The sequence below is a fragment of the Macaca thibetana genome, chromosome 5 (genome assembly GCF_024542745.1).
Source record: "Macaca thibetana thibetana isolate TM-01 chromosome 5, ASM2454274v1, whole genome shotgun sequence".
In the NCBI taxonomy this organism is placed as follows: Eukaryota; Metazoa; Chordata; class Mammalia; order Primates; family Cercopithecidae; genus Macaca; species Macaca thibetana.
The window spans coordinates 24,395,430-24,421,722 of record NC_065582.1 but is presented as its reverse complement, the minus strand read 5'-3'; the positions used below and the strand labels follow the sequence as shown (position 1 = coordinate 24,421,722).

General features: G+C 39.2%; 1 protein-coding gene and 1 pseudogene across 4 annotated transcripts in view; one reads left to right on the top strand and one right to left on the bottom strand.

Moving 5' to 3' along the window:
- CPE (carboxypeptidase E) overlaps nt 1-26,293 on the top strand; it is a 536,015-nt gene that overhangs the window by 75,171 nt on the left and 434,551 nt on the right. For all 3 annotated transcript variants that reach the window (XM_050791822.1, XM_050791823.1, XM_050791824.1), the window contains exons 2-3: nt 9,681-9,877; nt 12,940-13,107. In XM_050791822.1, the coding sequence (XP_050647779.1) occupies nt 9,681-9,877; nt 12,940-13,107 (365 nt within the window). The remainder of the gene's footprint in view (nt 1-9,680; nt 9,878-12,939; nt 13,108-26,293) is intronic.
- On the bottom strand, nt 15,503-17,396 carry LOC126955361 (nucleophosmin-like; annotated as a pseudogene). Its single transcript, XR_007725908.1, has one exon. The product of XR_007725908.1 is annotated as a nucleophosmin-like (transcript).

Here is a 26,293-nt window from a genome sequence, read left to right as displayed (position 1 = left end):
GGCTCAAGTGATCCTCTCACCTTGGTTTCCCAAAGTGCTGAGATTACAGGCATGAGCCACCACACTCAGTTTCAATTTTCTTTACAAACTTTGAACAAAAGGAGATTCTTCATGAATGTCTTCTTGTGGAATGGTCTCCTGGAGGGAGACCCAGAGTAGCCCAGTCCTCCCACAAGGGACTCATCATCATCTAGATCTGGCTTTCCTGGTAAGATCCTAACTAAAGAAAGAGAGGTGAGCAAAGGAAAAGAAGGTATTTCCACCTTCACTAGTTTATAAAAAATAATGTCAGAGTTTCAATATTTATAGAAATCCCCTCACTTTTTGAAATGCGAGTAGTTGATGCCTTCACAAAAGTAAGCTAGAAATTTTATACAAATACCCCATACATAGTGGTGGTGCTGGTAAATGTTTTACAATCAACTCTGATTTGTAGCATTGCCTATTTCCATGGTGTAAATACTCCCACCCTGGTTAATCTGAAGCTTCTAACTTGGCTCACAAATTTCCTGAAAATTAAAAAAGACTCTCATAAGCCAGTAGAAGCCTACTCCATCCCACCACTGCATATGGAGAGTGATTATCTGGGAGAGATGGCTTCTGGATTTCTCCATAGGCTCAGGCATGCAGAATGATTCAGAGAGCCCCATTTGCTTCTTTATTCTCCTTCAAAAGATTCTATTGTGTGGCCTACTCCTTCTGAAATCAGTGCATGTTCAACACCACAAGTCTTTCATGATGATGTTGAAAAAAATAACATCCTGAAGATGTTTTGACAAATTAATTTGACTTTTGAATTATTTTCCTTTTGAGAGAATAGTAAAATGTTCCAAAGGTCTCCTGGGAAGAGATTGTTCAAATAAGTTTTTATATTGTTGATTTAGTTTTAGGTAGTTAATGCTACTACCTCTGTATCTGAGGGTTAGTAAATTGGCGTTTTCCTCCTTCATTTATCTGTGTCTGCTAGAACTGTTTGACATTCTCCACCCACACAGGTTCTGATGACATTACTTTTACTCATTGTGTATTTACCTTTGAAAGGATGAGCTATTCATTCATGGGCATAAAGAGCAATGACTGCGGAAATGGACTAGTGTTTTTCCATTAATTTTTGTAATCATGTCTTAGTTCACTATGATGATCTACAGTTTTCTCTTTGTTCCAGAGAACTATCAAAATTGTCACTGACATTTATTGACAACCGTGATTTGTATAGGAGAGTTTTAGAAACTTGAATACCAGTCGTTTGTCAAGCAAGATATAGCTCCTGCTTCTCTAGAATCAGGGGATGTTTAAGCGGTTATCTAGTCCAACCTTCACAGCTTGTCTCTGAGGTATCTTTTGGCTTCTGTGGGAATTAATGACTTCTACGACTGTAGATTTGTCTGGAGTTTTGCAGAACAAACCAAATCCTTCCCCACATAAGAACCTTGGAAAACTTGGAGAACTTTCAATCTTTGGAAACTTGATGCTGCCCCCTAAACTTTTCTTCTCAACCTATGAAATGAACTTCTCATGGAAATTATTTTCCAAAGTAGATATACAAAGCACAATAAAATACATTAATGAGAGAATCAGCTAAATCGATTCACTTGAATCATAGTCGCTGCCACAAGCCAGGTACATTCCTGTTTTCTTTCCATTGCCACTAGGGTCACTTCATTTACCTCTGTTTTGTGCTTAACTTCTTAAGCAAATTTATCTTCCCAATTTATCTTATTTTATTTGATAAGAATATTAGTGAAAGACAGCAGAATCTTTTAAGAGAGTTATCTAAGATAACTAGAAGCTAATAGTTCTAAAAGATGCTTCAAGGTCCAAAAACCCTATTCAGTAAATAAATGCGCAAAGGCATTTTGATAAGCATTTGCTGTAGCCAATAACTATTATAGCACTTTAAAAAATAATTACTGATCTTTTTGGTCATTAATATCTACAGAAAGATTTCAAATCATGAAACTAAATCATTAAAACAATCTCTACCTCGTCTGATTTGTATATTAAAACTTCTCTGTGCTCACTTAACAATGTTCTTAAACAAGTCAAAGGTTTTTATTTTTTCATTTTTTTTTTTTGAGACGGAGTGTTGCTCTGTTACCCAGGCTGGAGTGGAGTGGCATGATCTCGGCTCACTGCAACCTCCACCTCCCGGGTTTAAGCAATTCTCTGCCTCAGCCTCCCGAGTAGCTGGGATTACAGGCACCCACCACCATGCCTGGCTAATCTTTGTATTTTTAGTAGAGACAGGGTTTCACCATCTTGACCATGCTGGTCTTGAACTCCTGACCTTATGATCCACCCACCACGGCCTCCCAAAGTACTGGGATTACAGGCGTGAGCCACTGTTCCAGGCTGTAGCTTCATTATATTTCTTATAATGTGTTTCAAAATTCTTCAGATTTCTTAGACCTCAGTTTCCCCTTTTGGAGAATCTTTGGAGAAACCAAAAGCCATCTGTCCCAAATAATTGCTTTCCACATGCAGTGGTGGGCTGGAGTAGGCTTTTACTGGCATATGGGAGCCTTTTTTAATTTTCAGGAAATTTGTGAGCCAAGTTGGTAACTTCAAATTGGCCAGGGTGGGAGTATTTACACCATGGAAATAGGCAATGCTACAAATTAGAGCTGAGTGTGAGACATTTATCAGCACACCACTGTATATGGAGTATTTGTAAAAAGTTTGTAGCTTTCTTTTGTAAAGGCATCAAATACTTTCATTTCAGAAAGTTAAGGCATTGCTGCTAATATTGTAACTCTGACATTATTTTATAAACTTGTGAAGCTTCTGTTCTTTTGCTCACCTCTCTTCAATTAGAATCTTAGTAGGAATATTTTAGATGTCATATGTAAGATAACTTTAAAATTATATTAATAGCAAATGCATAATTAATATTACAAAAAGATTCTGTAATATGTCTCTGCAGAATAATTCTGTAATATAGTCCATCTTGACTGCCCATTAAAAACCAGATGAAATGAGATTTAACTTTTTTTTTTTTTTCTTGACACAGAGTCTCGCTCTGTCACCCAGGCTGGAGTGCAGTGGCGCAATCTCGGCTCACTGCAAGCTCCGCCTCCCGGGTTCGCGCCATTCTCCCGCCTCAGCCTCCCGAGTAGCTGGGACTACAGGCGCCCGCCACCTCGCCCAGCTAGTTTTTTTTGTATTTTTGTAGTAGAGACGGGGTTTCACTGTGTTAGCCAGGATGGTCTTGATCTCCTGACCTCGTGATCCGCCCGTCTCGGCCTCCCAAAGTGCTGGGATTACAGGGTTGAGCCACCACGCCCGGCCGAGATTTAACTTTTAAGATATCATGTTGATTTGGTTGTTTTCTAAATTTCACTCTGAAGGAAGGAAGAAGCAAGAGAGAATATAATGCTTCTATACTCTGTCATTTCTTTTGCAACCATTTTTTGTTCTTTTGCCTTTTCTTGGTTTCGTTTTCCCCCTTCTTTCTTTACTTTTTCCTTGTTTCTTTTGTAAAGGAGTAATCTGTTTTTATAACCATACTACCCCCTCGTGTTGTTTACTGGACCCCTGGAGAGTTGCATTTCCTTTAGGAATATGCCCAGCATTTTTAGGCTGCTAAAATGTGCTAAAACATGAGCCAATTAATGATGTTCTTATTGACCAGGTCTAGGAAACTTCTAGGATCCAGTTTCTGCAAGAATGATTTATGGGCTATAATAGGTTAGAATGTCAAACAAGGGGAAACAATTAGTAGCACTAATGGTTTAACCCCGGGTTTATCACTGAGGGAGGATCATTGATGAAATGGCCCATCTGTTCCAAAGATGTTTCCAACTTGGTTGCATAGCAGTTTGTAAATCAAATCAGTGCAGTGATTGTGAGGCTTATATAGCCATTTGTTTGTCTATTTTTCAAAATCACTGCTTTTGTGTACATTTTATCATGATATCTTTGAAAAATGGGGTTTTACCTGTGGAAATTACACTATCGTTATTCAGCATTATGTTCAGTTTATTACATGTACCAGGAACACATATTTTGAAATTGTCACCAGCTCCAAGAATTATGTAATCAGTGAGTTAAATATGTAACTTCCAAATGAATTAGTGGACCTATATTTTGGCAAAAATTTGTTGTTGGAGGAAGAATAGATTCATCCCAGAGTGAGTTTCTTCTCTATTTTCAGGGTAAAAGATGGAGAATTCTGTTACTATAATCAGCTTCTTTCTTAAAATACCCTTAACCTACTTTTTTTCCCTCTAAATAATGATGCTCCACTTCTTACGTAAATTTCACAATTTACAACCCACATTCACATTTGTTATTTCATTTCCCATTGGGTATTTTCCCTCTGCTGTTTCCTTCCTGTAGAAAGGCCGTTGAATAATTGGCTCTAAGATTTGAAAGGGGTCTTCAGATTATCTGTTCAATGACTGTGCCTGGTGATCAGCCTGTCTGTTATTTCCAAAAGGAGAAGAAAACATTAGATAGGTAGACAGACTGATCATGGGGTCAAATAACATAGTGAAAGTAAATTTTATTTTCGTAGGAATGGAAGACAATATTATTTTTTACTTTTGTCTGTGTATTTGATCATTTATTTCATGCTCACCCTACTGACCTGTGGTCTTCTGTTTCAGTGGCTTTCTGGTCACTTTAAGGCGTAAATTCCTTTTACCATTTGGGAAAATTGCTAACTTGCCTCCAGCTTCAAATTTCACCCACATGGATATAGTTTCTGGGGTGTAAAAGAGTAACATTTTATTGTTGAGGCAAGACACTTCTTTAAAGCTGCCTTTTTACTGATTTAGTTATTTCAAATCATATTAATACAAATTGGGGCAAATTAAGAGTTACAAGTCTGGACTTAAAATCATCTGCCTGCTCTGGTTTGGAAATTTATGCAACTATTTCTGCCTTAATTAAAACTGTGGATATTTTTAAAGCTTAGAATTTATTCTTATCTTATTGTGACAACAATGCAAATCCAACCAGGTACATTAATTGTTCTGTGATACAGATGGAAAAAGATAGAAACTCGGCCTAGCCAGGCTAGATTTGGTTTGTGAGTTGATCGTCTTTTAATAATGGCTCGATTGATGATTGTGTGCCATGTGAAGTAACTGGAATGCTGGATGGTTACATGAAATTGTGGGAAAACTGACACAATGGGGAAAAGGTGCTTGCTGAGCCTATGAACTGCAACCTGTGCAAATATGATGATTCCTCAATTGCAACTTCAGGAACTCAGGATTACTGTGTAAAAAGGAAAATGAATTAATGAAGAAAATAAGATGAATGTAAAAACTACCATCCCCAATGTCCTGAGGGTAGTGCTTCTCCCCGTCTTCTCCGCTCCCCTACCCCGTTGCTAGGAGAAAGATGAGTTAACTCACAGGGACGTGTACATTACCAGCCGGATCCACGTACCTGGCAGCTGCAACGTGTTAAACCTGTAGTTTGTTCTTCCATGTATACACTATAAACAGGAAGGCAAACGTCATCCATTTACACAGAAAAGAAAATTGATGATGAAAAACTCACTGCTTTGCTTAAAAAAAGTCTAAGGTAAAGAATGTGTTGACTCAGAGAGGGCCATTCAAAATCGAAAGTCTTCAATTTTATTGCTATTTCTGTATTAAGGATTCTGAAAGCAAAATTTCTTCAGAATCTGTTGTTTAGACTTTACAACAAAAATAGCCTTGGGGAGCTGCTCGCCTGGAGACGTTTTGTGGTGACCATGGAGATTAATCTTCTTGATGGGAAATCAGCTGTTCACAATACTGCTTCCTTCATTCCCAAAGAAGAGTTTCCATTCCTACCAGGGGATGTTGGCTAGAGCAACGAGCCACTGAGGCCTCCTGATATGCCATCCGGGGTGCAGCCTCCTTGAAGCTGCCTCAAGCCTCCTTCAGTTACTCCTTTATTCCCTTCACTGTTCCAGAGGGTTTTCAAGCATCTGCAGCTGCACCTCTGTCTCAAGGGCCAGGTCTACTGTCAGCCTCGCCGCTGCAAGGATGGGATTGAAAAGCAAGACCATTCATTTACTCATTCATTCACAAATTTATTGAACTGATATTTAAGCTCAGAATTTATTCTTTCCTCATTCTCACAAGAATGCAAATCCCTACTACGTTCCAGACTCTAGGTGGGGGCACGGGTGACACACTACTGAGCTGAAATAGATCCCATCCCAGGACTAATAGACCTTACAGTCTGGGCGAGAGAGGGGTTAATCAAATAACTACATTGATGAATGTATATTTTCAAACTGAGGTATTAAAAATAACAAACCCAGCCTGGGCAACATGACAAAACCTCATCTCTACAAAACAATTAGTTGGGCATGGTGGTGCACACCCATAGTCCTAGCTACTCCGGAGGCTGATGTGGGAGGATCACTTGAGCCCGGGGGTTCGAGGCTGCAGTGAGCCATGATTGTGCCACTGCACTCTAGCCTGGGTGACAGAGTGAGTCTCTGCCTCAAAAAAAAAAAAAAAAAAAAAAAAAAAAAAAGAAAAGAAAAGAAAAGAGAAAAGAAAAATAACAAAGGAACTGGACCTAGACTAAAGATACTCCAAGGAAGCCGTATTTAGCCATACTTAGAAGGCTTTGCAGATAAAATGTGTGAATATGTGAAGCAGAGAGCATTATAGGCATGAGTCCCGTGGCTGAAAGAAGGACGGCTGAAACACAGGAGGGAAAGGCCGGTGCCTCAGGAGGCGAGAGGCACCACGCCAAACCACGCGGAGGTTCAAGATCTTGTAAAGAATTTCGGTCTTTATCATGAAAGCAAAGGGGAAGTTACTGATGGGTTCTTAGGTGGAGGTGACCTGAGGAGGGTTGTGTTTTAACAAGAAAGCCTTGGCTTTGGGAGGGAAAAGAGCTGGAGAGATGCCAGAGGGGTGGGAGGAACATTCCGGTTTGGAACCTCAAAGCAGTTTAGTTACATATCCAACATTCCTTCACCGTTGCCTCACTCCTGAACACTGTCCATTGCATGTCTGAGTCTTCCTCCAGACTCTACATTCCTTCAGTTTAGGAATGCTGACATATTTGCTTTTGGATCCCATGTAGTGTCTGACCCTGGGATTTGCACGTATGTCCAGCAAATGCTGTCTTTAAACAATGCGGCTCTTCCCCATCTCACAAGTCGTGTCAGTTGGCGTAAAGGAACCTAGCTCTTCTGTATTCCAGTGATAAGATTATATAGTGATCTAATTTATTCCTGAGGACAGACGGGGTTAGAGATACACTTGCCTTTTCTTTTGCTGTCATCTGTGTCTTGCATTTTATTTCCATACATTAATATCTTCAATATAATGATCTTTGTTGTCCTGTCTTCATGTCAACCTAAAGCATTGTTATTGTCATTATCGTTACTACCTCCTCACAAATACATAGATATATTGGGGGAGGTTTTTGCTGAGAGAAATCTGCAGATTTGAAAAGAAACCATGTCACACATTTCTGAGTCTGAAAATCAGGAGTTACAAACATAAATGAGTAAAGCAGCAGTAGGGAATGGCGCAGCCTGTGGCAGAACTAGAGGGAGCATGCTCTATCCCAAAGCATTCACATTCGAACACAAATATACTGTGCTAGCTAAACCAGACATCTGGGGGCAAATGTGGCTTAGTAACTATGGGTTTGTTGTTTCTTCTTTAATTGATTAAAAAAAAGATTTAAATACAGAGAATTTATAAAAATTTTCAGTGTAATTAGGGGTTGTGGGCCAAGCTTTATTGAGTGACGTGAAGCCTCAAAGTTGTTTTGGGGAAGGGAGCAGGACCAAAATGCCTCCTTAGTGCAACTTTTTCAAAAAAACCTTGTGAAGCCGGCTTCTAATATTCCTCTGGCTACTTGCTCTCTCTCTCTCTAATGGGCTGCTGCAGTTTCTCCTGTGCCTCAGTCAAATGAATACATCGCATAAATGAAGGTATAAACTGCGTAAGTTTACAGAAAGGAAGAAGGTTATTATTACCTTTGAAATCAGAAGCCAGGAAAACATCTCACACATCCTCATCTCTTCTCTTACTTTCTGGGCAAGTCCCTAGGGGGGACTAATTTTATTAGAGACTCTCCCTCAAAGTAAAAACTGAGGGGGGTATAAATAGCCCTGATTCTGCTCCCACCTGATCCTTAGATTAAGATTAGCGGAAGCTCAGGCTGAGAGGTCACCACAAGGATGTAGTTTTCTGGGGTGAATAGTCACTTAAATCAGACACTCAGGAATCTCATGCAAAGAATGTTTAGTTAACATATTTCCAGGAGAAAAATGATTCCAACTTCTTATACCAAGAACCAACAGCCTTAGCGATTTTGTAGAAGGGAGAATCCTTTCCATTGCAGAAATTGGGCCCGTGGGATGGATGAAGCAGAAATGAGCAGAACAACAGGATTAATTGAGATCACTTTGCTGCTATGTTCTGCAATTTTATTACTCCTCCTAAAATGCAATGGAGAGTCTCTCAAACTGGCAACGGTGACTTTTGTTAGTATTCTGAGCCCTTCAGCAAAATATATCCTCTTTGGGCTGATTTATACCATGAGGATAATAGAAATATATCCCTTACACATTTTAGTGGGCTGTTGTGAAGAGAAAATTAGATTATGTATGGCAAGGAACTTCACAATGACAAGATAATGTGTTGTAATAATAATATTAAAGATAATTATAGGAAACACATAGCACTTGCTATTTGCCAGGCACTGTTCTAAGCATTTACATTCATTGTTTTATTTAGTTCTGATAATAACCTTCCGTTTGGGCTAGAATCTATTGTTATCTCTAATTTTTAGATGGAAAAACAAAGCCACAGAGAACTGAAGTAACTTGCCCAATCCCAGACAGTAAGAATTGGTACTAGGATTTGCACCCATGCAGTCTGGCTCCTCTTAATCACTATGATTTAGGAATAAAAACAAAAAAACAAAAACATAGACTTTTAAGTAAACCAAAAGACTAGCATTTGAATCCTGGCTTCACAGGCCATATAACTATGGAGACAGTCTTCTTAAGCAGTCTTAAGTCTGCTTAAGTGTTTGGTCAGGATTAAATGAGAAAACATGCAAAGCATATTGTTTAATAGGAGGCACATAGTGTATTATTATTATTAGTTATTGTGGGTGAGATGGTATATTAGTCTTGTCAGACTGCCATAGCAAAATATCCACAGACTGGCTGGCTTAAACAACAGAAATTTATTTTCTCACCGTCCTGTAGGCTAGAAGTTCAAGACCAAGGTGGCAGCAGGGTTGGTTTCTGGTGAGGCCTCTCTTCCCGGCTTGCAGGCGGCAGCCTTCTCACTGTGCTCTCATATGGTCTTTCCTCTGTGCAGAGGAGAGAAAGAGGGCTCTGGTGTCTCTTCCTCTTTTTATAAAGATGACAGTCCTATTGGATTAGAGCTCCACCCTTATAACTTAATTTAACCCTAATTACCTCCTTAATACAGTCACATTGGATGTTAGACCTTCAACATATTAATTTTGGGTGAATACAATTCAGTCCATTAACAGGTGGGTAGCTGGGAGGAGAGGAATAGAAGGATAGAAGGGGTATTTTAATGTCTAAGGTAGATTTTTTTTTTAAAGGCATCGTTGCTGGAGGAAAAAAACTATCTGATATTCATAATACATTTGTAGGTATACAATGTATTTGGCACTGTATGTCATAGAAAACATCTCCAAACTATCTATTGTTAATCTTTCAGGTGAGCCTGAATTTAAATACATTGGGAATATGCATGGGAATGAGGCTGTTGGACGGGAACTGCTCATTTTCTTGGCACAGTACCTATGCAATGAATACCAGAAGGGGAACGAGACAATTGTCAACCTGATCCACAGTACCCGCATTCATATCATGCCTTCCCTGAACCCAGATGGCTTTGAGAAGGCAGCGTCTCAGGTGAGTGCCAGGCAGCTCAGATCAGGCGTGCTTTCTTCATTTTCTGTATGTTTGTACATACATGTTTATCTAAAAATTATGCCCTCGCACAAAGCTTAAAGATGGTGCAGTGGAGGGCATAAGTGATGCATTCATTATTCAACTCACTGGTAAGAAAACAGCTAAGAATGAAAGGGGTGATGGGCGAATTTTTCCAGTAAAGACTGCAAATCAGAAATTGTGTTAAGAAGTTAATGTTCAAATAGTGTTCTGTTTTATGTTTTTCAATAAATTATTATTACACTTTTTTGACTAGCTAAGTTTTCTTTTAAAAATCTACAAATATGAAAAATACTGCTGTTTGTTGAAGAGTAACGCCATGGGTGTATGTGGGTGAGCTAGTGTCACAGCGCCCTCTACTGAATTTAAGGAAGAAATACTTTTGGCCAGAATAATGTTTTACTGATGTTTACTTGGTTTTTACATATGCTCAGTAAAGTTAAAAAACAAACAAGCGAAAACCCTACCTCTTAACTAAAAATAATTTAATATATCTTAGCTGTTAGATGAGCTGGAAAGTAATACCTTTTTAAGAGAAGATATATGGTGTTTGTTCCTATTTTATTGGACAGGGGTGGGGAACATTATATATGCTGCTTTCTACAGTTTAAAATAATTTTCTTAGTCTATGGGAACATGAGAACACATTCAAGTTAATATTTAGTATGTTTATCTACAGTTAAAAAGATCCAATGACATAGTTTGACATTGTAAGAAACTCAGCGAATTTCTGTAAATAGATATAAAATTGATACGATTTCTAAAGTTTTATGAGAGAAAAATTCTAGTAATATATAAAATTAAATTATTTAAAATTTTAAGGTAATATTCAGAAGTTTTAGACATATAGGCAACAGATTATCATTGCTATTTTCTGTCTTATAGATTTTTATTCCTCGCAGTCTAAGATATCTAAGCTTCCATGACTTAAAAAATGTGGAAATATGTCTATATCATGTGATATAATTTAACAGTAAAACAAGAAAATTCACATTATAAAATAAAACAAATATCTTGGAATAATTTTCCAGATTGTACCATTAGATAAATGAAGGGTTTAAACTGGAGAGAAATTCCTCAAACCATAAAGCCCTAGAATTTTGTTCTAAGCTCATATTTTTCCATGAAGACTATAAGAGGGAGACATGTTATTAGTCCATAATGCATGTTAAATTCATTTTAAGCTGCTAATCTTTAGTTATTTATTCTTCTAAATATTTAAAAAATAGGTTGCTGTGATTTACAGAGGCAATGAATATTTTACTTAAATCTAATTATAGAATGATGTGCTTTGAAATAGGTCATTTATAACTAGTGAATATATATTGTGAAATTTGATGATAAATATCTCTTTATTATTTTTAACATTTAAAATATTATTCATCGAACATATTTTCAAAATACCTATAACAAGTACAGTGATGCATCTCTCAATAATGGGGAAGTGTTCTGAGAAATGCAATGTTAGGTGATTTTGTTGTTTTGTGAACATTCTAGAGTGCACCTACATAAACCTGCATGGTGTAGCCTACTACACACCTAGGCTATGTGATATAGCCCACGGTTCCTAGGCTACAAGTCTGTACAGCATGTTACTGTACTGAATACTGTAGACAACCGCAACATACTAGTAACTATTTGTATATCTAAACATAGAAAAGGTACAGTGAAAATACGGCATAAAATATAAAAACAGTACCCTTGGATAGGGCTCTTACCATAAATGGAGCTGGAAGTTGCTCTGGGTGAGTCAGTGAGTGAGTGGTGAGTGAATGTGAAGGCCTAGGGCACCACTGTACACTACTATAGAATTTATAAACACTGTACACTCAGGCTACACTAAATTTATAAAAAATATTTTTCTTCCTTCAATGATAAATTAAACTTATCTTACTGTAACTTTTTTTTTTTTGTTTGTTTGTTTTGAGATGGAGTCTCACTCTGTCACCAGGTTGGAGTGCAATGGCATGATCTCGGCTCACTGCGCCCTCCGACTTCCTGGTTCAAGCTATTCTCCTGCCTCAGCATTGTATTTTTAGTAGAGACGGGGTTTCACCATGTTGGCCAGGATGGTCTTGATCTCCTGACCTCGTGATCCACCCGCCTTGGCCTCCCAAAGTGCTGATATTACAGCCGTGAGCCACCGCACCTGGTCACCTTACTGTAACTTTTTTACTTTATAAACTTTTAAACTTTAAAAACCTTTTGGACTCTTTGTAATAACACTTAGCTTGAAACACACAATACATTGTAGAGCCGTCCAAAAATCTTTTGTCTTTATATCCTTGTTCTACAAGCTTTTTTTCTATTTTAAAAACTTTTAAGGGTTTCTTAGTTTTTCAACTGTTTTGTTAAAAATGAGACACAGGCTGTGTGCAGTGGTTTCTATCTGTAATACCAGTGCTTTGGGAGGCCCAGAGGAGAGGATTGCTTAAGGCCAGGAGTTTGAGACCATCCTGAGCAACATAGTGAGACCCTGTCTTTAGCAAAAATAAAAAATAAAAACTTAGCCTAGCATGGTTGTGCACACCTGTAGTCCCAGTGCTTTGGGAGGCCAAGGAAGGAGGATCACTTGAACCCAGGAGTTTGAGGTTACGGTTAGCTGTGATTGTGCCATTGCACCCAAGCCTGGGCAACAGAGTGAGACCCTGTCTCTTAGGAAAAAAAAAAAAGAAACTAAGATACAAACACGCATATCAGACTAGGCCTACACAGGGTCACGATCATCAAAATGTCACTAGGCAATAGGAATTTTTCACCTCCATTATAATCTTATGGGATCACTGTTGTATAGTCTGTCAGTCGTGGTAAGAAATGTCATGATGCGGCCCATCACTGTACTTTAAATTTGATATCTTCATGTTTATATAAGTAAAGTAGTAAAAATGCTGATATGGGAGGGCATTGTTGAAATAAATAATCTTAATAGTTATTTTAAAGAGCATTGATAGAGACCTTAAATAGAAAGTGACAATAATAATAAGCAACTGATGATTTTTTCTCTTTGACTTTTTTTTTTTTAGCCTGGTGAACTCAAAGACTGGTTTGTGGGTCGAAGCAATGCCCAGGGAATAGATCTGAACCGGAACTTTCCAGACCTGGATAGGATAGTGTACGTGAATGAGAAAGAAGGTGGTCCAAATAATCATCTGTTGAAAAATATGAAGAAAATTGTGGATCAAAACACAAAGGTAGTGACCACGGGATAGTCTTCTTGGGTTCATCTCTAGCCTAAGGAAATATGTTCCAATATCTTCATCATCGTGAAGGACAGAGGAGTAACATCACAGCTCGTATGGAGTGGTTAACTGTGGCTTTGAAAGTCAAGGCTGGAAGGGCTGGTGCCATGAGATTAGTCCTGGCCCCCAGAATTGGGCCGTAGGTGGAGAGGAGTTGGAGGTATAGATATAGGGAGGAACCCAGTTGTAGGTTTCTTAGAAAGTCACCATGGCCTTCTCAGAGACCCTTTATTAGCTCATCTGATCCGCTCCTCCTGCCAAATTTACACTGTTGCTCTTTTTCTCTTTTCCAGAACTTTCTCCTCCCTTGCTTTACAAAACTCTACTTTCTCCTACCTCTTCTACTGCCTTTCAAATCACTACTCAGTTTTTTTCCCTGTTTCTTCTACCTGGGCTTAAATGCTGGCCATCTTTGGGGTCTCATCTGATACCTTTATCTGCTTCCCTGGGCTTCCCTCCTTACCTCAACTTTCAGCGTTGTCTGTTACACAAGGTCTCCCAGATCCGTGCCTCTAACTCCAGACTTTCCACAGAGCTTTATGTCTCTGTTTTACTAGCTAACTTGGGTTCCTTTAACTGGTGGAACTTGAAACCTCAAGCTCAGGTTGTCCAGAAACAAATATTTTCCCTTGGAACCACTATTCTTTCATTTATCCCAATCATCAAAGCTTTTGATTTTTCCATCTCTGTCACTCCTCACTAGTTACCACTGCTCAGTGGTTTGATCTCTCTGACACCTCTTCCATTTCCCTTCCTCTGCAAACTCATTCCCCTGCCTCAGCTCAGGCCCCCATGGTCTCCTGCTGTGACTGGCTCAGTGGCCTCTTACTCGTGTTTCATGTCCAGCCTCTCCCAACTCTATTCTATCTTCTCAAATTCTCAATCTTTCAGAGTGATGTTCACACACAAATTATTGCTCTTTTGCTTAAAAAACCTTACCAGCTCTCCACTGCCCAGAAGATAAAGTGAAAACTCAATGTGATGGTTAAGTATGGAGACTCTAGAGGTAGCTACTCTAGAGGTAAATCATGGCTTCATACTTGTTGTGTGAACTTTGTAAAGTTATTTGACCTCTCTGTGCTTCAGATTCTTCATCTGTAATATGGAAGTGATAATATCTACCTCATAGGATAAGGATTGAATGACTTAATACACATAAAATACTTGAGGCCAGGACCTGGAACTTTTATTAACATTTCAGTGTAATTTTTTGGTACTCTCTGTTATGTAGCTGAGGGCTAGGTGGACACATTTACATATGCACTCAACATTTGGTGCATCTTTCAACCAATATTGTTGTCAATTACTTGGAGGAGAAATTGAGCCCATCTTGGAGGAAAGGTGAAGAACTGCTGTCAGCAGCCCTCTGTTCCTTCTCTATTCTTCTGGGTATTTCTGTTCTCATGTGTCCACGACGTCTAGTGTCTTTCCTAAGTGACAGCTCACAAAGTACAATTTCTCCACTTTTTTCTAGTTGCTGGGTCATTTCAGCGCCCCTTGGTCCCTGGAAGCTGCCAGCTGGTTTATTCCTTAACCTGGCTTTGATACCCTATAGACTTCACTCATACCAACTCCTCTGTGCTCCTAAACATACCATTTTCTAACAATTTTATGTCTTCAGATGAGTTGCTGCTCCAACTATCTAGAATTGTCTTCTCTTTCCTTCCATGCCAATCCCTCTGTGAAGTCATCCTCTACTCTTCAAGACAGATTCCTTTTTTTTTTATATGTTCTTCATCTATACTTCCAGTATGGGCTTATTGTTACATCCAGCTTTATATATGTTATTAGTTTACACAGCTGTTTTCTCCTTTGATTCTAGAATTTGATCACTTGATTGTAAGAATTATGATTAATATTTGATTATGACACACAGTAGGCTAGGGCCTGTTGTGAATAAACACAATCCAGCTCAGCAAACAAATCATAATATCTGAAAAAGAGGGCCACTGCAAGTAAGCAGCCAGGGATCCACACAAGTGTTCATCATGGGATTGGGATGATGGATAAAGGATCCAAGAGACAGAGAGTCTTAGATTATTGGACTAAACTTTTAAAAACTCCCCAGCCTATATATAGAATTCATTCCAGAAACATGGGCTGAGCCTACAGGTGGGGGCTGGCCTTCTTAGTGGTGGCAAATTCATACAGGTCTGCAGCAACCTCAATTCTTAGCTCCTCAGAAGAATTCGACCAAGAAGCATAAGGCAGAATGAGAGACTAAAGCAAGTTTTAGAGCAGGAGTGAAAGTTTACTAAAAAGTTAACAGCATGAATGAAAGGAGGTAAAGTACACTTGGAAGAGGGCCAAGCAAGGCAACTTGAGAGATCAAGTGCACTGTTTCTTGTTTGGTTTTTTTTTTTTTGCTTTATTAAAATACTGAGTTTTATTTCACATGTATATTTTTGTCTCCCCACCATTTCCATGTCTGACCACTGCTACTACTATGTCCTATCATAACATTCCATACATACTTAAAACCAAGCAAAGGGTGGAGTTCCATCTTTAAAAACTAAACAGGCATTTTGGACAACACATTCTTGGCAATGGAACCTGGACAACATTTATCAAACATGGTAGGGAAAGTTCTCACTCTGCATTATAAAAAGGACAGCCAGATATCAACTGTTACAGAAATGAAATAAGACGGAAAATTTTTAACAAATTGTTTAAACTATTTTCTTAAAGAGACTTCCTCCACTGCCAGAGATCTTGAATAGCCTCTTGGTCAGTCATCCGGAAGCAATTCTTCACATAATGATGAACTTAGCTTACACTTTGGGAAGACAACCAACTTTTTCTATACTTGCTTACATTTTTGCTTTAATGTCTTCTAAGAACTAGGTCCTTTTGGTGTTTTAGGAGTCCTTTCCTGTTTTTTGAAGGATTCTTGTCCTTTTGATCTTGGTGTTGATGATGGTTTTGAGTCTTTTCCATTCTGATTTGACTTTTGTGCATTTTTGGCTGGAGTATCTCATATAGATTTCTTCACTGGTGCTTTTTCTTCAGCTTCCTCCTCCTCATCATCTTCATCATCATCATCATCTTCATCATCATCATCATCATTATCATCTTCATCAGCAGCAAGTTTTACTTTTTTCTGTGGAACCTTGCTACCATCTCAAAGGGCAGATTGCTTTCCGGATATACTTAAGAGTTTCACATCCTCCTCCTCTTCATCTTCTGACTCCTCATCTTCCTCCACAGCTACTAAGTGCTGTCCACTAATATGCACTGGCCCTGAACCACACTTCAACCTTAAGACCACTGGTGGTGTTATTTCAAAGCCCCCAAGGGAAACCGTTGGCTCTACAGACATTTTCAAAGTTGCCAGTGTTACTTTTATTGGACTGCCTTCGTAATTCATTGCCTCTGCTTCAACAATGTGCAATTCATCCTTTGCACCAGCCCCTAAACTGACCATTCTTAAAGATAACTGGTGCTCATTTTCATCATTATCCACCTTAAAGTGATCATCTTTGTCGGCCTTTAGTTCACAACCGAAAAGATAGTTCTGGGGCCTCAAGGGGGTCATGTCCATGTCCATCGAATCTCCCATCAGGTGGCGGCACACACTTAGGTGGGAGAGAAGGCGGGCGGAGATAAACGAATGCTGCTCCAGAGAACAGCTGCGCAGGATGGAATCACACCAGGGCTCAAGTGCACTGTTTGACCTTTGACTTGGGATTTTATACATTGGCATGTTTCCAAGGGAGTGGGGGGCTTGTGTCTCTTTCCATCTGATTCTCCTCTTGGGCTGGGCTGTCCACATGCATGGTGGCCTCCCAGCACTTGGTAGGCACTATATTCACAGTGTGATTACTGAAGTTGTATGCATGCCCACTTGAGTTGTTCTTCCCTTACCAGTTGAGTGTTCCTACAAAGTCACATACCAGTTAATCCCTGCCATTTTGCCTCTTAATATGCTTGAGCCCACTTGCCCAATTCCTGCCATCTTATCAGGAAGCTGATCACCAGTTTTAGGCTTTTCTGTCTGTTGGGGGACTGCCTTTCCCTGGCACCTGCTGCAATGAATTATTATGTTACAGAGGAAGTTTAACAACTGCCTGACTATCACCTGATGGTTGACTGACATTCCTGGTGGTCAGAGGGCACTCTCTTGCCCTGCTCATGTCTGACTACCTACCTACCACAACATTTTCCCCCTCAAGAGTCCAAGTCCTCAATTACTTGGGGAAAATGGATAAATGTCAGTCTTCTGTAACTGCTTCCTGCTGATAGAGGGGTGGTGGTGGTTGTTTTGTGGGTCTTCACCTCTTGCTAGCTGTCAGGGTAGGATGGCTCCATGAGTTGGTGAAAACAGTATCCAGCCATGCCTGAGGGAGACAGGGGTGGGATTTTGCCTCTGTCATGTCTCATTGATGGGAAGTCTAGGGGTCCTTTGTAGAAGGGTGACTCTTGAATACTGACAGGATGGTATCTTTCACTGAGGATCATCTGGAGCTTGATGGCCTGAAGGCAAGAGGAGACAAATCAGTTTATTAGATTTAGAAGAATGTCAAAATGAAATAAGGGGGTGAGGACAACTCCAAAAAATCCCGAGGCTGCCAACATGCTCAGGTAACTGGTGGCTATTGTCATGCCTGCTAAGACTTGAGTGGATGGGCTTACTAGCCAATTCCAATGTATTCCTAGAATTAGAATATTTATCCAGAGTTTTACATTACCTATTCCTCTTGTTTCTTCTGAGCTGCGGCCAGAGATCACTGGTTGGTTCACGGGAATAAGCAGGATTAGTCTAAATTGCAGATAAAAACTCAAAAACAACTGCTGAGAATATAATCTAATACCAAGTTATTAGATTATAATCTGTTATGTTCTTGAAATATAACTTTTCTCTCTCCAGTCCTCATTTTTATTAAAAACAAATCATGATAGGACCAATTTGTTTGCAAAATAAGCTTTGGTCTTATCATACTTGATCTGATTATTTGCATAAAGCACAGCAAGAATAATTATTTGCCATATAAGCTCCTTTTAAAATTGGCTTTGTTGAAACTTCATTCCATAAGGAATCTCAGATAAGACTTCTTAAATGCCTTGAGCCCAGCCATGGGTTTCTGCCGTCAAATACTGGGATGAGTTGGGTAAATTTTTCTCCTCTTGAGGTCCCATGATAACCTAGGGCTCCTAGGCCTTTCAGAAAGTGACATTCTTTACTCCCCATGGATCAGGAACACTGTACAGGGACTGTGTAGACAAGGTATGAGGCCAGTTTTCCCAAGGGGTTTTTATTGGCTCTATAAGTCAAATTTGATTCCTTAAAGTAGAGCATGCCTTTCCAGTCAAACCCTTGGTAAAATAACCAGTTTCTCCAATTGTGCCCTTTTGCAAAAGAAAACAGATTACTATTGTATTTATGCAAATAACTGTATTGCCAAAAGTTAAGAATACTCACAAATAGTTTCCAAATTCTAGAGAAATCAGGTGGAGAGAAATAGGCTCCAAATTTTGTTTACAGGAGTACTTATTTTTAAAAGCTGTAAATAGCTCAAAAGAAAGTTTTCTTGACTGAAAAACAAAGGATCAGCAATGTTTTAAGCAAAAAGTCACAAAAGGATTATTTTAGTCTTCTTAATTAGTTCAGTCCATGCAGTTAACTCCTGTTCTGCTTGATATTCATGAACACTTCAGCCCTCTATGAGAGTCCTGCAAGTTCTTTCTATATTCTTTAAAGTTATCAGCAACCTACATTCAAGAGTGCCTGCCAGAGTCCTATAGCTGATTATAAAGGCCACCTTTTAAAGAGGATTAAAACAAGACAACAATTGTCTGTGAATGAGAAAAAGTCTTAGGGCAGCCATAGTCAAAGACACAGATGCCAAGAAAATTTGTTATCTCTGTGGCACACAATTGTGTAGCATAACAATTATAATTATTACTGATAATATTCTAAGTTATATCAGAATTATAGGAGTTTTGCATAATTTTGGAACACATATAAATAACACATTTATGAAGAGTAGATCAATGCTTTACTAAAACTCTTGTGCTTTTCAATTTATGGAAAAATGGAATAATATTCCTTTAACTTAGCCAGTGTGATTATGCACAGATTTTTTTTACAAGATTAATTTTTCACAAACCTTCCACAACTTGCTCAAACCTTCAGTTTTATCCTATCTAACTTAAAAAAATCCTTTAAGTCTCTAAACTAGGCCAAAACAATCCACATTTCCATGCCTTCTTATAATCTTTTACTAAAACCACATTCTACTTTCCTTACATGCCTTGCATATAAAACTTTTCCAGTATTCTCAAGAATATGCTACACTGTTAACTCTTAGCAACTTTTACTTTTTGTGAAAAACATACTAAGTAAGTGATTCTGACTATGTACTAGGTTTGGAGCTTAGGACACTAGACAGAAATGCAGAAAAGGTTTGACCCTTTCCAGCATCTAGGGGACATGGCTAACTCTGTATGTCTCCAGGCCTTATGTAGCTTTAAAGGCAGCAAGTTGTTCAGTTAAGAGTCAGAGTAGCAGTTTATGAAGCATTTAGTAGGCCTAATAACCTTTAAAACTGTATAACTTTTTAAAAATAAATTCCCTTTCACAAATCTTTTCACAACTCACACAGACTATCTATGACATGCTTGGACTTTCGGATTTGTCCTAAACATCCCTCTTTTTAACAACCAGTCATTTTACTTTAGGACAAGAATTTACTGTACAAGATCCTTTCTCATATAAAACTTCTGTTCTTTATAATCTTCCTTACCAAAAATACCTTTTTCTCTTTATAACCTTTGAATTAGATTAAAGTCATTTTCCTTCTGTTAGGAAGTTAAGGTCTGTACTGCATGTTGCTGTGTGAGGATTGTGAAGGAGGAGCAGAGAAGAAGGAGGTTATCTGCATATTGTAGAAGTTATCCGCCGTCAAGAGATTGCTCAGTTAGATTTTTGCTGGGGCTTGTCTGAATAAATGTGGGCTAGTTCTTTATCCTTGAGGTAGGACTGGCTAGGGTGAAGTTATTTAAGATTTAGGTAGCTTTCTAGGAGAAATAGAGTTATTAGAGGAAAAGATGAATTTAGAGGTTGGGTAAATATTAATCAGGCACCCATCTTGGAAGGCATATTTTTGACCAGAAGAGAGTGAATCTTTTCTTTTGGAGGGAGGAGGTGCCATTTGCCCCCATTACCTGGCAGAATTTGGAGGAGAGTTGCTCACATAAGGAGATTAGCATAGAGTAGGCAGCTCTTAAACCCCAAAGGGAAATTTATATTTTACTCCTCCAGGAGTTACTCTTGGCTTTGTCTTTTCGATGACTTGGAAGCCAGCCAGAGCAGAGAACCCACTCAGCTCAAGGCCATTAGGTGTTGGGATCTTGTCCCAGAACCCTTTGGGCCTCAGGGCATCCAATTTCCAGTAGCTAAGCTGGTGACAGAGGGGGCAAGCTATGCTTGGCTTCTTCTCATTTGTCCCATTGGGGCAGTTTGCCTTTCAGTGGCCTGGCTTCCCACACCAATGGCAGTTACCTGAAGGAGTGTTTTTAGGGCAACCTGGATGGGGGTTGGAGAGCTTATAAAATGCAGCCAATAGTTGAGCATCCCTCTTGTTTCTACATTTTTCCTTCTCCTTATCTCTATCCTCCTTATTCTGCTCTCAGTTATAAAATACTGAGGAGGCTGATTTGAGGATTTCCTGCACAAAGGCACTGGGTTCCAAGGCTGACTTTTGTATTTTCTCCCAGTTCATTTTTAGGTCAAGCCGTATTACAAAGGAATAATAGTGTTTGTTTTGTTGTGTTGTGTTTTGTTTTATTTAAAGGTTTGGGGGAGTCACACGTTTCCCAGGTTTTGGGAATGCATCTGAGGGGCATATCCCGTGGTATAGAGACATGGTTGCCCACCTGCAAAGAGGGAACAGAGGAGAAAAATAGGAAAAAGGAAAACAAAGGCATCCCCTCTTACTTTCCTGTTATCCTGAATAGGCATCTCCCATTTGTCGTTAGGGTTCTGGAATGAACCAGTCTTACTATGTACCCATTACCTTGGTTCCATCTCATACAATTACCCACTTGAGAACAGAAGAGATGCTGGAGTAAACAGTCTCCATCATCTTATGGTGACTCTTGTAGCAACAAAATGATTATCCCTTTTTTCAGATTTCCTTCCCATGTTCTTTAAGTAGATAAGAAGCCTGTTTTTCAGCTAACTGCCACAAGGTGGCTGGATTTCCCTCCCTTCGAATATGACCTTGAAAGGCTTGATGCATGTTAAGAAGGGCGTGGAAATGATTAGAGAAATGGAGGCAATGGGAGGAAGTGAGATAAAACTCACTGAAAGCCTTCAGATGCTAGTGAAACGGCAATGTTTATTTGCCCTCTTGACATAAAGTAGTAACCTCTGGAGGACTTGGGGCTTGAGGTAAGAACTCACAAATGGCAAAGGAAGAATTTTCCCTCCTTTCAAAGGGGCGCTAACTCAAAAAAAGCAAGGAAGTGAGATCCTTAAAGGGCTACAGTGAGGCCCTATGCAGGCAGACAAGTGCTTCAAAAGCCACTGGAAAACTTAGCCCTGGAGCATAACAGGAACAAAAAGTATATGGTAAGTCATAAGGGCTGGGATTCCAATTTGTATCTATCCTGGCAATGTGCCACAGGACAGGGGACGAGTTGGAGGTCATCTGACCTGGTAGGGTAAGAACAAGTATAAATCTCAGGGGATATCTGCAAGGGAGCCTATGTCTTTGCTGCTGCACAAATGCAGCAAGAGCTGTGGGCACACAAATAACAATGATTGTGTGTTTAAGAAGTTGCATGGCACGTGACATGAAAGCAAACAAGAAGCAGACTTGCCCCTGAGGCAGATGGTCTAGCTGGTGCACAAGGCCATTTGAGAATACAAAGGTGAATAGGAGGTGAATAGGTGGAGAAAAAAGGAGAATAGGTTGTGGTTTTGGGGAAAGAGCCAACTTTAGTTGAAAAACCAGAGGAAACCCCAAACATTGCACAGTAGGCTTTAGTTCTACCACTCTTGTGAGCCTCCTGTCCAGGAGGGCCATTGGTGTCTCAATTCTACTTGATGTGAACTCCAAGTTCCTTCCACCCTTACGAGCCATGCATTAGTGTGAACTGAGTGATCAGCTTGTGGGGAGCAGAGCCACTGTGGCTGAGAAGAATTGTTCTAGGGGTTGGTCAGTAAGCAGGAGGCAAAAAGAGAGAAGGAAACTGCATACAGGGGTTGAACGCCTCCAGCCAAAGGACGGTGAGGCATAGAGGTCTTTTACCACTGGGAAACATATCCAAGTCATGCGGCACCAAAGTATGTTACCAGTGATGAATCCATATGGGTTTGCAGCAACCTCAATTCTTGCTTCCTCAGAAGAAAGAATTAAACTGAGAAACATAAGGCAGAGCGAGAGACTGAGGCAGGTTTTAGAGCAGGAGTGAAAGTTTATTAAAAAGCTTTAGAGCAGGAATAAAAGGAAGTAAAGTACACTTGGAAGTGGGCCAAGTGGGCAACTTGAGAGATCAAGTGCCCTGTTTGACTTTTTGACTTGGGGCTTTATAGGTTGGTATGCTTATGCTTCTGGAGGGGGTTGCGTCCCTTTTCCCCTAATTCCTCCGTTGGGTGGGCTGTTTGCATGTGCAGTGGCCTGGCAACACTTGGGAGGGGCGCGTGCACAGTGTGTTTACTGAAGTTGTGCACATGCCCACTTGAGGCGCTCGTCCCTTACCAGTCCAGTGTTCCTAGAGGAAGGTCATATACCAGTTGAACTCTGCCATTTTGCTTCTCAGTGCACATGCATGAGCCCATTTGCCCAGCTCCTGAGATCTTATTGGGAAGCTGCTGATCACCAGTTTCAGGTTTTTTAATCTGTTGGGAGACTGCCTTTCCCTGGCGCCTGCTGCAACCAATTATTATTTTAGAAAGGCAGTTTAACAACCTCCTGCTCATTACCTAATGTTTGCCTGACATTCCTGGTGTTGGGGGAGGGCCCTCTCCTGCCCTGCTCATGTCTGACTAGCTACCTCCTGCAACAGTCTGAGACAAAGGCTACCAAAGGCTGAGGACCCTGGCAGAACCTGATAAGTGAGTGACTTAGGCTTTCCTGCTTCTGAGTCATGGATACACATCACTGTCTCAGCCTGAAAATTGTCTTTCATGGGACAGAGAGCCGGAAAGGCAGCAGACTGGGGTAACCCCAGGTGAAAGAGGGCCGTCCTGTGTAATAAACCATGGGGGCTGAGACAGAAACAGAAAACTTCTGGAAGCGGAGGCCCCATATTAGCCTACAAGCTTTCCCCATTGCTTGCATTGACTTGCCTGTGCTGTCTCTGTTAAATCTGAGAAATGAAGAAAATAATTCCTTCCACCTATCATAGAAAAATGGTGAAATCAACTCATGTTGACAGGATATTTGATTGTCAACTTTGTGCAAGCACCGTTACTTCTAGCCAGCACTACCTTCTCCTTCCCCAGCTGAACCTGAATATTTGCATAATCTCTATATTAGATGTTTTTGTATTTCTAGCTTAGGCAACACTTGTTTAAAAGAGGCATGTTCATGGTACTATCTTTTAATAAGAGCTTTTATTTAAAACAAACTCAATGTGACTTCTTTTCATAAAGGTAAATTAAAGAGAAATACATGAAAATTAAGGACTAGTCCCTTTTTGTAACATAAGCAAGGTTAGTTTACACTAAATCTTTAGTAAACTTACTTCATCATCATGGGGTGATATTGCCTGTGTCTGGTTCATCGCCTTTTTCCATTTTTGTCCATAAGTATGAGACAGTGTTTTGATCCAGCATGGTACAAAAGATATAGTGGCATTTCATTACTGTTATTATACATTCCTCTACCCTCTTCCCCTTCTCAGCCTATTATCTGTATTTGTATCCCTTATAGAGGTTCTTAAATGTCAAGATATATTCTTCTGTTTGGTGGAACAGGGAATCAGCGCTTAGAAATGCAGATTCCTCCTCCTTTGTATAGTTGTGAGAAAAAAAAAAAAAAGAAATTCATATTCCCATGTGAGCTGATCCAGGCCTGGGGTGTGTGTGCTTCAGGAGGGGGTGGTGGGAAGGAACCTCATTCTTATAAAGCCCTCTAGATGCTGGAGGTACCTGAGACACGTCCACTTGCTTGAGATCCGTGCTCTCCTGGTTCTTCTGAACCTCTCTGAATAAAAGCTCTCTCTTGCTCTCCCAGAATTCTTTCTCTAAGTCGTTTGTCATCTGCTCTTGAGCCCTTCAGCCTGGCCACCTCCAGTGTTATCTGGGCTCAGTATATGAGCCTTGGTCTGAAAGCAGAGTCAATTAAAATATACCCAGCCATTTATTGTTTACTCTGACTTTAATAGCTAGAGTTGTGAAGAAAACTGAATAGCGTTTCATCATAATATAAGAACCAAAGACATCTTATTACAGAGCATCATATTTGAGCTGTATTTATAATCTTTAAGTGGAAAGTTTAAAGAAAGGCCACAGTTGTTTCTAGCTTCTATTAAAGACTCAATTTTAAAGGTACTCCGAAGTCTTCTCTGTGGGTCAGTTAAATATATAATTATAGTACACAGGGGTCTCAGGATTTAGTCAGCCTAAAAGATTCTGTTAGTAGTCAAAGGGAAACTTAGTTGAATTTATCAAATTGTAGAAGTTACTTGCTTGCTTTTGAACATACTGGTAACATGCATATAAGCAATAGTGTATGATGTAAGAACTAGTAATAGGCTAAACCTGATAGCTTCACACAATTTTGTGTATTTAGGACTGTATCTTTCAATTTGTTTCAACAGCAGTTTCTTCTAAAAGTTTTCTATTGCAAAATTCATTTTTATTACAAAAATTAAAACATACAAATAAGGAGAAAGAAGAATCCATTACGCAACAATCTTCAGTGAGCACCATTAACATTTTGATATGTATTTTTCAATACTATTTTTATGACTGTATCAACCTATAAATATATGGTGCACACTGTGCAAGCCATTCTGAACACTTTTAGGTGGATAATAAACACAGGAATACAGTCTGCCTTGGCATGGCTTTGCCTCCTAACTCCCAGTAAAACCAACCCTCCCTCCCAAAGAGTATTTTCCTTACCCCCAACAGATGGGCCACGGGTACTCCCAACTTCTTTATTTTTACCACTCATTTCTCTCTTTTCGTCCCTAGACTTGGTGAGGTTCCACCTCCTTCCTGAAGTCCTCAATGATTCTCCAAACCACACCTTGCCCCTTCTGAACTTATTGAAATATGAATATCTGTCAATATCTGTCATTGGGTTAAAGAAAATAGAGGGAATGAAAGATGTGCAAAGAAGAAGAGGACTGAAAATAAATTTAGTAGTAAAAGAAAAACTTTTGAACAGAATATTATAGAAGAGTGTGTTAAACTCATCTCATTTAATGTTAATGTCATCTTAGCAATTGGGTGTAAAAACATAAATTCGCTTAAAACGTATATGCATTATAGAATATTTTGATGTCATCTCCCATATTAGTTATTTTTAGGTTGATTTAAATCAACATATAATAAGAGTGTATTTCAGATCCCTGTGGAAAGAATGCATTGTTGAATAAATGGAATTGAGACAAATCCATCTCATAAATATCAGCATAGATCAAAATAAATTCTAGACACTACAATTTAAGTTTAAAAAGTATGAAACTAGAAAACTTTGGTATATAATGTTTAGAGGGGGATAGAACTTTCTAAATTTCTTGTATAGACACTAGTACATAGTGGACACTTAATATTTATTGAATGAATGAATGAAATGGAAAAGCAAAGAGACCATAAAGAAAAGATCAATAGGTTTGCCATTATGTGCTTAACATAAATATCTTCTGTATTTTAATTACAAAATTTGAAAGGCACATGACACACTTGGAAAATATTTATAGTGTGTAATAGAGAGCTAATTTTTTTTCTAAACAACTGTTGCAAGTCACTAAGAAAAGCTATGCATTTCAATAGAAAAATTAGTTAAACTGTACAAATATGTCACGGAAGAATAAATAGAAATAATCACTAAACATAAAAAACTGTTCTAGTTTTATTGGTTAATTAAAATAATGCAAACTTAAAAAATTCCATTTGTCATTAATCAAAGTGACACACTTTAAAACACATAATAATTCCATTGTTTTAAAAAAATTAGAA